Below are 15,652 nucleotides of genomic sequence, written 5' to 3' on the forward strand. Positions count from 1 at the left end.
GGTGTTGGCCATCGCATAATAGCATCAACCTTACTAGCATCCATAGCAATTCCGTCTGCAGAAATTACATGACCTAGGTATTGTATGCTATCCTTGAGAAATTCGCACTTACTTGCTTTCGCGTAAAGTGCATTCTCGCATAGTAACTGAAAAACTTTTTGTAAGTGTTCCAAATGCTCTTCTAAAGTCGAACTATAGACCAAAATGTCATCAAGAAAGACAATGACAAATTTGCCTAAGTACGGCCTTAGTATGCTATCCATAAGCGTCATAAACGTTGCCGGGGCATTAGTAAGCCCAAACGGCATAACCAAAAACTCATAGTGTCCAAAGCGAGTCCGGAACGCAGTCTTGGTTATATCATCAGCGTTAATACGCACTTGATGATATCCTGAACGTAAATCAATTTTAGAAAAATACTTCGCACCTTTGAGTTGATCAAACAACTCATCTATCCTAGGTAGCGGGTATTTGTTCTTAATTGTTACCGCATTCAAGGAGCGATAATCCACACACATGCGCATGGATCCATCCTTTTTCTTCACCAAAAGAATGGGCGATGTCCATGGTGAAGCACTATGGCGAATGAAGCCCTTACTAAGGTAATCAGCAAGCTGACGTTCCACCTCAGCTGCTTCAGTCGCACTAAGCCTGTACGACAGCTTACTAATTGGTTTGGTGCCCGGAACGACATTAATGCGATGAGGCAAAGCTCGTTCGGGTGGCAAACCCTCTGGTAAATCATTAGGAAAAATATCTTTAAATTCTTATAACAGTTGTTGCAAAGACAAAGCATTAACTGGTTGCTTAAGATTATTTAAAGCGATTTTAGAAGAAGGTAAAGAGAAAGAAGGCATCGCTGAGGAAGATTCATTTGAAGAAGAAACATCATGCACATCAAACCTACTAGTTTGAGACACACAATAACAAAAATAGACTTCTTCTATTTGATTACTATGCTCCAAAAAAGAGAGTTCGGCATTACATATGAGTGGTGTTGGGGGTACATCACGTTCCCCAATAAGTAAAACATGCTTACCATTGGCCTCAAACGTAAACGTATTATGTTCATAACTCCTTTTGAGTGATGACCCTAACCCATACAACCACTCCCGTCCTAAGATGACATCCGCATGAGCATCCGCACGAGACATATTCATCACTTGGAAGTCAAGAACCATAGTGTGTTCTTGCACAAACACAGGCACTTGCCGTACTAGATTATCCCACACATCGTGATCATCCCCCTGAATGGTGGACACCACATAACGATGAGAACTCTTTGTCTCCGGCAACTTTAATTTCTTAACTAATGCATAGTTCAAGAAATTGTGCGTGGCACCATCATCAATGAGAATACGTACTTGATGACCATAAATGGAGCCATGCATACGGACCAAATCATGTGGTCCAACTGTCTCTTGCCACATAGATGCAGTGAGATTACACTCATGCATCTCGGCAGTGTGCGAAACCTCTACCGCAGAATACTTAGGATCAGCATCCAAGGAAAGCGTTTGCATCATGTGTACAGTCTTCTCCTTGACCTTATCCTTATTCTTGCGAGGTAACTGTGGACAATTTTTCTTCTCATGATCACTACCTAAGCAATGATAACATAGTTTCTCCTTCTTGGCCCGTTCATAGTCTTGTGGAGACAACGGACCACTTGACCCTTTAGACTTCTTTGTGTTTTCAGTAGAATTACTGGCAAGTTTACGCTTATTAGCATTAAATTGCGAGCCATTGAATTTGGCCGGTCTATCCATGCCCTTCTTATCCATGGTGTTATCAAAGATAAGGGCACTTTGGATAGCCGCTTCCAAAGTTTTAGGATACTGGGTTCTAACCTTTGCCTGATATTCTTTATCAAGGCCTCTAACAAACCCACGAACCTTTTGAAAGTCGTCCAAACCGTCTAGCTTGAGAATGACTTCACGGTATTTGGACACATACTGATTAAGTGTAAGACCTTCCATCTTGCACTTGTCCCAGGCTGTCCAACTCCGATCTTTCTCGTTTTGCGGTAAGAACTCCTTTTTAAAAGCTGCCGCAAACTCCTCCCAAGTCTTAGGGCGAGTTTCAATAGGTAGACTCATCCACCACTTCTAAGCTTTACCTTCAAGTGTGAGACTCGTCTCAGTGACCATAACAACAGCGGGAGAGCAGCGTAAGCGATGCAAGTCCGTCCACTTGTGTAAAAATGTATGGACCGCATCCTTGTTACGATCGCGCTCCTCTCCCTTAAACACAGGCGGCTTCACGTTTTTCAACATAGCCCCTTCCTGCGTTGCAGAGGGTGCAATAGATTCTACTGTAGGATTTGGAACAAGAGGAGGCATAACTATCGGAATAGGCCCTCCACTTGCCGCCGATCCACTTGCAAAACGTGCCATAAATTCAGTAAAAAGCGTGCTCATGTTTGTGAGATTGGTATTGACATTTGTTATAGTGCGCTCAAGTGCAACTACCCTTGAAGTGAGACGCCCAAACTCTAACGTGTCTACCAAACCATAATTGTCTAGTGGACTCGCACCCCCTTCGGCATCGGTCATGTTGACATCCCGATCAGGCGCAACGGCCTATCGCGAATCACCCACACCACCACCCAAAGGGCGTGCCTCACTAACATCAGGCATATCATTCTCAAAATCGAAGTGAACATGAGACGGTTCCGCTGAGGCCATAGTATGCACTACCCGTAGAGCCAATAGAATTGTCGACGACTTGAACTGTGCGCCATAACCATCCGACCAAACCCATCGCTGGCCACGTATGATCCCACAATCTCGTAAAAAATTGTCATGGAGACGAAAACAGTGTTGCAAAAAATGTGCATCATGTGAACGATCAAGGGATCCTATGGAATTGGGCATCCTCCGTGCGTGCACACAAGAGAGTGGATGAAATCACGAGGACTACGAGGCAACTCTCTATGTCTACTAAGAGAACGGAACACATCATAAAAAAGTTTGAACTCAACATGGTAGCGACAACATGTGTCACGCAGACATGAGTACCTCACAAACCAAGGCTTACACCCCTCAAATGCCTTTGCCCAATTTTAAGCTCTAGATACGAATGCCACAAAGTGAGAATACAACTCTATTTGGATCATTTCAAGAAAGCAAGCACCGTGCTCAATGAACACTCCTCTTGTCACTCTCTTACGCAAAGCTTTCTTGAAAATCGTGAGGCACGACAATTCTCCTCCCAAAAACTTTCTATCAAGGCTCTAGTGGTTTCATCTAGTAGGCGATCATGCCTAGCTACACGACCACTACTCGCCCACAAAGCACCAACCTCATTGGCATCTAAACTTTGTCATCTAATAGACCCAACTCTAAGTGCATGTGGTGCTATGGAAAGGATGCAAGATGTGGCACTCACCTTACCCTTCATTTGGGAGCTACTTATGGCTGTCATAATCGCCCGTCGAGCAGCCAAAGCGTCCGCAGAGTTCCTCTTCTTGTTAACTATACAGGAATGACGAACACTTTGTAGCACCGCCATGCTAGCTCTCCTCTCTCTTCGTCCAATGTTGGAAAGCGCCCTGCAGTTGGCCATGTTGGGCAGATCGATCAAAGCATCAAGCACGCATGCCTGTGATGAAGGCATGAGGTCTTTGAAATAGGAATGGAAGATTGCATGGGCACGATGATGTGCCGCTGACTTTGATAGTTCTTTCCTATCCACACGATGGGCACCAAAGGAGGGGGGTGGGTTCATGCTGTGGAAGAGAAGGGGGCTCAGGAAGGGCAGATTCATGTGGATTATCTAAACTAAGGGGTAGTGGGGGGGAAAAGGGCGGAGGGAGAGGAAGTGGAAGAGGAGGAGCAAGGGATTGCCAAGGGAAGGTGCTGCTCGTTGACATGCTCTCTACTCTCTCTTTCTCTCAAGAGCTACCCTTTTTCTCCTCTTGAACTTGGTGGACGGGGGAGAGTCTAGTCCTATCACGTTTCTGACTCCTACGACTTTGAGAGCCTATTCTCAAGGAAGCTAAGAGAGTAAAAATTATGAAGGCTCAATGAGGGGATAGTACTAGAGATAAGTGTGGGATAGTACTAGAGATGTGTGATTATATAGGAAAAATAGGTTATCTACTTCAAATCTCATTGGATTTCCTATCTAAGATTGATTGGATAATTAAGATAAACATAAAGATAATTAAAGATAAACTATTTTTTACTTCAAAATCAATATTATTAATAATATTTATTAACAAGTCTAAATATTTATCATTACTAGATATATAAATATATCTTTTATTTTATAATTATCCTTTAAAATTGATGTTTTTAAATTCTTTTATTTAATAAGTTATATATATTTTATTATTTAAAATTTTATATTCTATTTCTCTAAATTACTAAATTAACTTTTTTAAAAATATATTTTTGAAAAAAAAATGGGGAGGTGGGAAGGAGGTGCCACGTGTCACATGCATGCATAACAGGTGGCATTCTCTTGACATGTGGCACTATTATGGCTTATGTGACAATTCCATCATGTGGCATGCCATGTCACCAAGTGCGAGGTGGCATGCAAAGGTGGCAAGAAGATGTCACATCCATTCACATCATTCTTACATCCATTCAAATCATTCTTACATCCACTCACATCATTCCTACATCCACTCACATCCATTCACATCATTCCTACATCCACTCACATCCATTCACATTCTTCCTACATCCATTCACATCATCCTATATCCATTAATCATTCCTATATCCATTCACATCCATCCACAGCATCCTACATCCATTCACATCATTCCTACATCTATTCACATCCATTCACATCATCCTACATCCATTCATACCATTCCTACATCTATTCACATCTATTCACATCATTCTTATTTTTTATTAAGAATTATCCATGTTTTCTCGATGCATTCATATGAGTATTTTCACATTCCTTCTCAAATTTCTCAAAATAAAATATGCTCAATATTCTTCTTTTTGAATAAAAGATTCATGGAATTTACAAAATCAATTATACCCATATTTACTCTTTTAGTATAAACACTAATCCATTCATCTAAATGAATCATTTCCATAATTCTCATAAATTGAATGAATCTATAAAATTTATGCATAATCTTCTTTATTTTTCTGACTATTGAATAATGCTCAAAACTCCACTTTTAGCATAAAATTTATTTATGCATGTACATATATATAGATAAATATAACAAAAACTCCTCTTTTCTCTATTTAAATATTTATGGGGATAAATACTATAAAAGTATTTTTCATTAATATAACAAAAATCATTCTTTTAGCAAAAAAAATATCTATGCCTAGAATATGATGGGAATTCCTCTTTTTGCTTATTAAATTTATGCATAAAAATAAGATGAATATGATGGAAATTCCTCTTTTTGCTTATTAAATTTATGCAAAAAAATAATTTTTATATTTTTTCTGGAAAATTTTGCCATAGCTTCGCTGCAACTTCTGAGAATGTTTAATTTTCTAACTTTAAAAGAATATTCATAACTGAAATACGATAAGAACTCCTCTTTTAAACTAAAATTTATTTATGTATACATAACATAATTATAATCATAATTACAAGCATAATTATAATTACATCTCTTGACTATTCTTAAATATCCATTCCTCATTTCCAAAAAATTTAGCATAACCATCTTCAACTTAAAATAATTTAATATGATTTTATTAATCATAAACAAGCTTAAAGAAATTAATCATCATTTTTAACTATATTAAAATCATAAAAATATCTAATCTTTTTTTCTAGCTTGTCAAGCCTAGAGTTTTGTTTAAGATAATGGGTTTATCATTAAGAACCATCCTTCTAACAAGGATCTAACCATAAAGATGATTAATCTTTCCAAAAAGAGAGATTTAAATATAAAAATACTAATTAAGCATAAAGATTAGAATTAAACCATTTAAACATTATGAATCATTAGAAAGCTTGATTTCAAGAAAAAACCATTTAATTGAAAGCCTCCCAAGCATTAGAGGGGTTGGGAAGGAGATAACCATTGAGAAGATAGAAAAACCATTGGATTAAAGCTTACCTTTGATTTTGGCTTGATTCTTTAAAGAAAGAAGTGAAGCCCACAAGGAAAGCTTTGGCCACCAAGTTGGGGAGGGTAATCTCCAAGAGAGGATGGAGAATTGTGAAACTCCAAAGCTTCCAAAAGTAGAGGCAAAATAGAGGGATAATAGAATTACACTAAAATGAAGATAATACTGGCATGTAATTACTCAAAGATGAAAATACAAAGGAATGAGGGTCTTTTTATAGGTGAGGGAGGCCACTTACCAAGTCCAACTGGGATCTAGGGACTTCTAGCTTCAGTTTGACCTATTTTGGATAATTTGTGGACCAGTTTGGCTCACTTTTTGATCCAGTTTGCGGAGGAAGGAGAGATATAAATATCTCAATTTTTGAATTAAAAATGCAAGGTAATGATGAAAAAAAGGCGCCTTCTTCATGAGCCCTTTCCTTCCTTACTGAGGTGTCAAAAATTGATTTATTTTACTAATAAACCTTAATTTTTAAGTAATAAACCCAGTACTTGGTCAACTCTTCATCTTATGTGAGCATTTACTCATTTTTTGGGTATTTTATTTTATTCTTTGTTTTTTTGTTATCCCAACACTTGGATTAATCCTATTGGCCCTTTAGAACCTTATTTGGACCTTAATCGAAAGTTTTCGAAAATGTGGACCCTTAGGCTAAGATCTCCAATACATATATTCAGTTAATTTCTAATACATATTAGAAATTTTTTTTTTGAACTTCTGTTTCAGGGAAATTCATCTTAGATTTTAGGAGAAATTTTGTATCCAAAAATATCTCAAATTTGTATTATCTCTCTCTAGGCCAAAACAAGGGAAAACAATGTTTTCTTGTACTCTGAATTGGGGGATGATTACAGAAACTAAAGGGAAGGTACTTACACCTTTATATCTTAAAGCTCGAGGGAGGAACCTTACAGGAAGCAGCCAAGAAGCTAGCCAACATTCATTCATGATCAATTCTTCACCATAACAAACCTAAAATAAAAAAATTCATTTTCCTATAATGGGATCACAATGGTGTGGACTAGTAATCCAATTAATATCGTAGCTTGCGGGCTATCCTAACACATAGTTTGGAAATACATCCTTCAATTATCTATACCCCTCCTTCAATTTCCATTATCACTTGAACAAAGGCGAAAAGTGAAGGCTAGAGATTGGCCTCTATCTTTCGTCAACTTTTATGCCAATACGAGAAAACACATAACAATTCACTTGTTTGTGAAAGGAGTGTTTTTATAAGGTTGTAAATTTTTTTTCCCCATTTCCAAGCTCTTAAAGTTTTTAGAATCAGCTTGGAATTGATAAAGATGAATTGTGTTGTCACTCCAACTGTTGGCATCCCACATTTAGAAGCTCAAAGGGAAAGCTTGAATGAAGATCCACACTTCAACATGACCATCTTTGTCGAGAGAACCATCTTTCTAATGAATTCAAATCTTAATTTATGCCATTTTGCTTGATTTATCTTATAGTATTTGTATAAAAATAAGAAGATATGCAACTTTGACTTGCATGAGATAGAAACGTTAATCAAACTCACTTTTTCTTTGTAGGATGATGAAATGCTATAGGGGATGGCTTTTTTTTTCTTTTGCTTCACTTTTATACAGTAAACAACTAGATTTTCCTCCCCATGCTAGATACCCATCACAACAACATGCTAAAGTTCTTCTTTTATTATTTTATTGATATATCTTCTTTTATTCTTTCATGGATAGAGTAGCCCTCGCCTGTGAGGAGTCTTATGACAAGATGGTCACCTATAGCTTTTGCATAATAAGTGAAGGGGTTTCTTTTGGTGCATACAATTGGTTTATACACAAGCTTCCTTTAAAGGGCAGTCGAATGGTGCATACAATTGGTTTAAATACAAGCTTCCATTAAAGGGTAGTCGAATGGGGTTTAGGTAAAATGGAGTGTTAAACCTTAGGATGTTCATCATACCTATTCATATCCGTTATTAAGTATACGAATCATTATTATAATCCTTGATCACAAATGACTGATGAGAATGTCCTAAGACCTCTCAAGAAATAATTAATAGCTACCACATAGGTAAGAAAATGCCAAGGAATCCCAAACAACCACCTTTAGCCACCAACAATGCGTAATGAGACTAATACTAAATGATACTATCAGCTCAAAGGAATACATGCACCACAAAGCTTAGATTGCCAAAGAAACGCACCTGTGAAGAGAAGATCAACAAATCTTATACTTGTGTTAATAGAGAGGAAGAACCTTTGATGCACCTTGTGTTATAGACAATGAAATATTGAGAGTTATTTCAACAAATGACTAAAACACCACCTCTCCATCAAAGATATCTACTTCCAAATCATTATTATACCATGGGAGTTACATCCAAGGGATAGCTATCACAACTTGGAGATGATGATAACTCAAATTTTCGTGGCACAGCTAAGAGGCAAGTACAAAAATAACCTATAGAGTACCATCTCATCCATATACAAGCCTTGTGTACACTTAAAATGTACTAATTAGTACGCGACAAATAAAAGAGCCATCATATTGTGCTACACAAAACTAAACTAAGACAAATGTGTATGGTGGTATACAAAACTAAACTAAGACAAATGTGTACTAAAGGGAAACATGTTGACTCGCAGGTGGTATATCCTTGGGCTTACATTTTTTGTGGTTGCTATACCAAGAGATACATTGTACAAATAAAAAGAGAGGGAGGAGTCACAACAAGGAGAATCATGTGTATACTACCATGAAGACCAAGGAGATCCATGTGTACCATGCCTACACAATTGGGTACCCAAGGAAACTTTGAGCTTTCAGGAAATAATAAATATCTACTACCACATAAGTAAGAAGATGCAAAGAAAAGCCCAAACAAAACAACCTCTAGCGAAGATGGACTACTGAGACTCGTACCAAACAATGGTATGAGGTCATTAAGGAGTGTACATTGAATGGATTGGCAAGGAAAAACACCCACTAAGAGAAGATCAACTACGCTCACTTTGGGAACAATCCAAGTGCACCTTCTAGGTTTTGCTATGACATAAGAAGAGTTACTTAAATTTGACGTCGTCTACATCAAAGATAGATCGCTACTTCCAAGATCAGCATCATATTATTGATGGAAGTTAGATCCATTGCATATTTATGACAACTTTGGAGATAGCGACGACGACAACTCCTCAAAATTTTGTGGCATGGCTAAGAGGCAAGTATAATAGCCTTTAATGTACCACTTCATCCATATAACCCATCCTCTCACTATCTCTCTCTCCTCATTCATATATGCTAAACATCAGCAAAACAAATGATCATACATGTCCGTGATGTTGAACAAGCTAAGCTAGATAGACATTATCGACAAAGGCTTCCAATCCTTTAAAAAGAGAAGTTGTCATACATTCCTTTATTTTTTTTAAAAAAAAACTTTTACAAGAACGGTCCCTCTACTACACATCCCCTGTAATATAAACACACATGACGACCATCACTCGACCACATACATAGCCACACAGAGAGAGAGAGAGAGAGAGAGTGTCTTTGAACGATTTCTCTCAGCCGGAGATCTGGACACTTCTGACGGCAGACTTGGGCTCCGGCGGGGGCACTTTGGGGACGGTGACGGTGAGCACGCCGTTCTCCATGGCCGCCTTCACCTCCTCCCCCTTGGCGTTGTCGGGGAGGCGGAACCGTCGAAGGAAGCTGCCCTGCGCCCGCTCTACGCGGTGCCACCTGTCCGAGGAGGCCGACTCCTCCTTCTTGCGCTCGCCGCTGATCTGCAGCACGCGCCCGTCTTCCACCTGCACCTTCACGTCCTCCTTGGCCAGACCTGCAGAGCACACACACGGGGGCACACTACTTTGCTCATGCGAATATTCGAGCAGTCAATTCCGATAAAAGAGACGGAGGAGGAAGGGGGAAAGGGGCGGGGGGGGGCGATATTCTTACCAGGCAGGTTGGCCTTGAAGATGTGGGAATCCGAGGTCTCCTTCCAGTCCACCTGCGTATTAGCCACCGCAGCCACGTCCCGGGCGAAGCTGGGGTGCTCCGGGAAGCTGGCGCGCAGAGAGGAAGAGAAAGACGGGAAGGCGAGCGAATCGAAGAGCAGGGAGTCGAAGGGATCTTCGCCTGATCTGCTGCGGCCGAACAAAGAGAGGGCCATTTCTTCCTTCTACTGTACTGGTAACTGCTGTGAGGGCAGAGGAAGGCAGCAGAGAGAGAGAGAGAGAGAGAGAGAGTGTATATATAACCGCTGTGAGGGGGGCGCGCGAATTGAGATGCGATGAGATGAGGAGAGTCGCTCTGTGGAGGTTTATTATAAACGTAGTAGTAGCGGAGGAGGGCCTTCTTGGAGCTACTACCTGCTTCCCGAACATTCCTTTCCGAGGGTTCTAGAAGCCTCTACGTCCTACCTCTAATTTTCGCAAGGGTTCCTCCTAAGTGCTCCAAAAAAACTGGGGTTTAGTGTAAATCCAACTTCAGATTTTTGAAAATTACATTTTGAAATTTGAGTTGAAGGTAGGCGAATTTTTAAGGGTTGTGGTAGTAAAACCTTTTAATTTTCAGAATTTTCTCTTGCCCCAACTTGATGAGCAGGTCACTTTGTCAAGATTATGGTCTCAAATGAGTATATAATATTACATCCATAAATATCATTAAAAAACGTACAGTGTTGTGTCATCTTGGGCTTGGCAAGGTACATGGAATAAACAACGTCCCCTTGAGATGTACTTGAGGTTTGATATAAGTTTGGCCCCACGTATGCCAACACAATCCTCCAGGGCTTTGGTTAGCATGCATCATAAATGTAAAAAAGAGGGAGGATGTACATGAAATGAGACTTTTTGACAAAATCACAGGATATGACCCTACTAAACATTTCCACGGTGGCATGAGAAAATAATTCTACGAATTATCTTAGAGGGTCCTTTTGACGGCCCTCAACAAATGTTCTTGTGGACTAGACTCTCTCACAACTCATAATGGAAGTAGAGGCCTGATGCTACAAGGAAATCTTGGGAGACTTTGTCCCTTACTTGGGAGCAAAAGGAAACTCTTACATGGTATTTGTACTCCACCCTTTACTGCTCTACTGCCTCAAGAGCAATGCAAGTGGCGTCCACATTAGACGCAACCTCACCTCTCTTCAGTGCCTTCAAGACTAGTCTCGATCTAGGCATTGTGTTGGCATAAAGATGTAAAACTCTTGAAAGGCCCCTTTTCACTCTCAGGAAGTTGACCGGAGAAAGAGACCAATCTCTTGATGGGCTTGGTTGAGAGCAACTTGGATTGTCCTTTTTGTGAAGAATGAGAAGGATGCTAAGATATCCTAAATCTTCTAGGTAATACATGGGACTTGTAGGACGTAATCCGGGATATTTGTTGGTGATCTTACTACAAAGGGTCAGCTGGATTGAGATGTGTCTTTGCTGTGTAATCCAAGAGGACAGCTCCCACAAAGATCCTAACCATGCCATCCCTCTTATAGCTCCACTTGTCCACATAGAGAGAACCACTCTAGTCTAGAGAAGATGCAGCTAAGATGATCTTGCTCTGCTAAGGGTTAGCTGGATTGAGATATGTCGATGCCTAATCCAAGAGGGTAGCTCCCACAAAGATGCTAACCAAGAGGGTTAGCTGGATTGAGATATGTCTATGCCTAATCCAAGAGGATAGCTCCCACAAAGATGCTAACCATGCCATCCCTATTATAGCTCCACACGTCCACTTAGAGAGAACCACTCTAGTCTAGAGAAGATGAGGCTAAGATCAAAGCAAGAGAAAACAACGCCATGGAAAAGGCATGAAACTTTGGAAGGTGCCAATTGCCTTAGCCTTTAATAAGCTCCTTCAAGACATGCAATCAGGGATGAAAAAGATTGGAGGAGGAGAGAGAGCTTGAGCTCTTGCAAGCACACACATGCTCACACAACAATGGATGGAAGGCTGAAATCTTCTTCTTCTTCTTCTTGTTTTCAAAAGAGTTCTATAAAAGATAAGTGAAAACCAACATAAGTACTAGAGTACTATATACAAGCGGTCCATAATGTGAACATGCTAAATAGGTGAGCTCGCAGGATAAGTATGCTATAACTCGATTGGACTAGGTAGGTGGAGTCCAGCTATAGAATTAATGCCAAAGATCCCATCATCTCAACTACCAAATGCGCTAGTAGTATAAAGGTGAAACAATCTACTAGGTACATTATGGGTGACAACTCGTGTTGAGCTTGACAATCTCAACACTCCCCCAAGATGGCGATGCTCCATCGTGTCAGGATAAAAGCGTGATACAGTGTACATAATATTTGACCAAAATAGTACAAACGTTCAAGAGTACTAATATCCTATGTGAGAATCTTTCTTTAATAATTTTCTTTCATAAAACATTACATTCAACGTAGCCAAATCTAAAAGGTACTCTAGCCTGACATGCAGAAAAAGCAAAGTACTCACAAGTACATAAATAGTACCATTTTTTTCTTTATGAAAAGAAGTAAAGACCATATTAGGGAGTTTTGAGAAAACCCAATTCCCATTTTGCAAGATCAAAAAATGGGTAGCACCGTGAAGCCTTTTAAGATTTTGTCAAAACCCCCTCATGTGACATATCATTGGAAATGTTACATTCCCGTAACGCCGCTACGGGCATTACCACAAGAGGGGACGGCCTCTGGCTCACCACCCAGCCATAGAGGAAGAATGAGGATTGCCCCTCATCCCCCAGGCTATATAGTGTGTGGCCTGCCGTCCACACTAGCCTGGCCGCCCATGACTCCGCATGGGCATCCTCTCCCACTGAACCCCGGATATGGCCATCCGGTCTGCCGTCGGTCACAGGCATTACAGCCTACGTGACATTACCCCCCCCTTAAGAAGAGTTTTCGTCCTCGAAAACAAACTAGGGAAACCTTTTGGAAATTGCACTACGGCGTTCCCAGGTTGCCACTTCCTCATCCCTATCTATCCATTTAACAAGTACCTCCTGGTACACTCTATGTCGGGTTTGTCTGTCTCGATACCCAAGAATCCTTTCTGGTTCATGTGGTATCTTTGGTGGAGTGATCAATTCCACCAAAATATCTAGAGAAACTACGTTCTCTAACCCGTGAACTTTTTTATTCAGTTTACTAACATGGAAGACAGGATGAACTTGAGAACTCTCCGGTAACTCAAGTTTGTAGGCTACGTCCCCAATTTCTTAAGGACCTTGAAAGGACCGAAATATCTAGGAGAAAGTTTATCACACTTTCCCGTTTTCATGGTTGCTGACTGCGCAGGAATCTTTAAAAATACAAAGTCACCTTCTGCAAAGGTCACTTGTCTGCGTCCTTTATCGGCAAATGTTTTAGCGCGATCCTGGCGCTACGAATGCTCTCGCGTGCAGCTTTGAGCATATCATTCATATCTTCAAGGGAATCCTTGACAGATTGAATCTTCTCCTTTTCTAGGCCTACAGCCATCGGAGATCTCAGCTGGAATCCATACATTAACATGAATGGTGTAAATCCAGTCGCGCTGAGTGTTTGGAGTTGTTATAGGCAAACTCCAATAAGGGCAAGTACTCTTCCCAAATAGATTGCTTCTTACTGACATAAGAACGCAACATATCCTCGAGTATTTGGTTAACCCTTTCTGTTTGACCATCAGACTCCAGATGATCTACTGTACTCATACTCAGAGTAGTATCCAACTTTTTGAAGATTTCCCTCCAAAAATGACTGTTGAACTTTCTATCTCTATATGACACTATATCTGCGGGCAGGCCATATAGCTTGTAGAGATGTTCAATAAAGAGTTTTGCCAACTCTGGCGTTTTTACAGTTTTCTTCGTGGTAATAAACTTTGCCAGTTTAGTTGTCCACTACTACCCACATTGAGTCATTCCCTCGACTCGTCTTGGGTAAACCGGTAATGAAATCCATGGAAATGCTTTCCCATTTCCCTTGAGGAATCTCCAATGGATGGAGTAGTCCTCCAACTTAAGACGTTCATGTTTATTGACCTGGCACTTACTGCATTTTAGCACGTAAGTCTGGATGTCCTTAAACAAACTAGGCTTATAAAACTATCTTTTTACTAGTGCACAGGTTTTCTGAATCCCAGGATGACCCGCACTTGGACTATCAAAACTATACCCCGAAGACTCGGCTAGCCTCTCCGGACTAACTCTCGCCTCGCTACCCGTCGCACCTACGGCCAAGTCTCTCCCGACTAGCATTACGTGCCGGCGAGGAAGGTGGGCGCGGCTGTGACAAAGTGCGTACGCGTACAGCACGCCAGACCTCTGTAAAGACAGGATCATGCTCACACAAGCCATGATTTGGTATTTCAACCAAAACCCCAAGGCAAATTTCATGTGTTGATTTTGCATCATGTCATTAGCACAGAAGCTAATGTACTGGAGAGCACTCTAGTATCGCAAGTTCTTAGACTATGTTACTAGATATTTGTAGACTATGCTACCATGTTGCTTCACCAACTTGTTAAAACTTCTCCTTGGAAAGCTCTACGGCCATAAGAGAAATAAACTAGAGTCAATCTAATCATGCATCACAAGGATTAGTTCCAAAGCTGAGAGATACTTTCTCTCTTAGAGTAACATCTTTGCACAAGCATATGCTCTAGAATCTTGTTGAGTTTCTAACTACCATCAATCTACGGATGGTTAAACTCCACTCTAACTCAGAGTAAATGTAACTTTTGAAAATTTCCTTTCAAATATAACAATCAAACTTCCTATCTCTTATGCCATACTATTTTTGCGGAGGCAGATCATATAGTATGTGGAGATGTTTGATAAAGATTCTTGCACCACTACGGGTGTCTGGAATTACATCCATTCACTTACAACTCTTTGTTGCTATTACCAGACATATCCCTTTAAGTATTGTCTGGACTCACACAACTATTCGAGTTTATGTGATATTTGAGGATATCCCTCCTTTCCCTCAAGAAAGGTTTTTGTCCTCAAAAACTGTACTCTCAAGCGGACTACGCGCTAGTGTCATAGGTCCAAGAACAAATCTAGACCGTGTTAAATATATTTTTATTCTTGAGTCCTTCCAAGAAACTTTTAAACATCTTGCAACGAAGATGTGGTATAGTGTCTATGCACATATGGTGGTAGTATTGATAAACTGCTTTGCAACAGATCAGTGGTTACACACTTGTAACAAAGTGCTTTATTGTTGCATATTATTACCCTTCATAAGCGGTTACACACTTATGAATCATTTGGATGGGTTGTACCATCTATCAAAAAATTTCAAACTACTAATAACCACATTATCAATCCACAGATAATGACTGAGCTTGCTGCGAAGCCATAGGTTGCTAGATAATTGATGGTAATTACACAAGCCCAATGTCTCATTACATCATACATTCAATATAAATGCAAACATCACAGTACTTCGTGATGATGAACTTAGGAATTTCATCCTATCCCTGTTTGGTGTTGGTATGAAGTATAACTATGAGAACATTATTTGCTGCCTCCTCATCATAGCGGCAAAGCTACCTACCCATCACAGGTGGCAATCTCTACTAAGCTATAACCAATGACTAGCAAATAAACGAGTACT

The 15,652-nt window shown here is 40.1% G+C and overlaps 1 protein-coding gene across 1 annotated transcript; it reads right to left on the minus strand.

The window, feature by feature from the left end:
- Positions 1–9,514: 9,514 nt before the first annotated feature.
- On the minus strand, positions 9,515–10,433 carry LOC147617737 (18.1 kDa class I heat shock protein-like). Its single transcript, XM_086775555.1, has 2 exons — positions 10,014–10,433; positions 9,515–9,894 (listed from the first exon to the last, which is right to left on the minus strand). The coding sequence occupies exons 1-2, from the start codon at positions 10,225–10,227 to the stop codon at positions 9,620–9,622; spliced, it is 489 nt and encodes a 162-aa protein (XP_086631681.1). The 5' UTR covers positions 10,228–10,433; the 3' UTR covers positions 9,515–9,619.
- Between the last annotated feature and the right edge of the window lie 5,219 nt (positions 10,434–15,652).

This window comes from Cibotium barometz, chromosome 36, assembly GCF_041138505.1.
Source record: "Cibotium barometz isolate CiBa-2024 chromosome 36, ASM4113850v1, whole genome shotgun sequence".
NCBI lineage: Eukaryota > Viridiplantae > Streptophyta > Polypodiopsida > Cyatheales > Cibotiaceae > Cibotium > Cibotium barometz.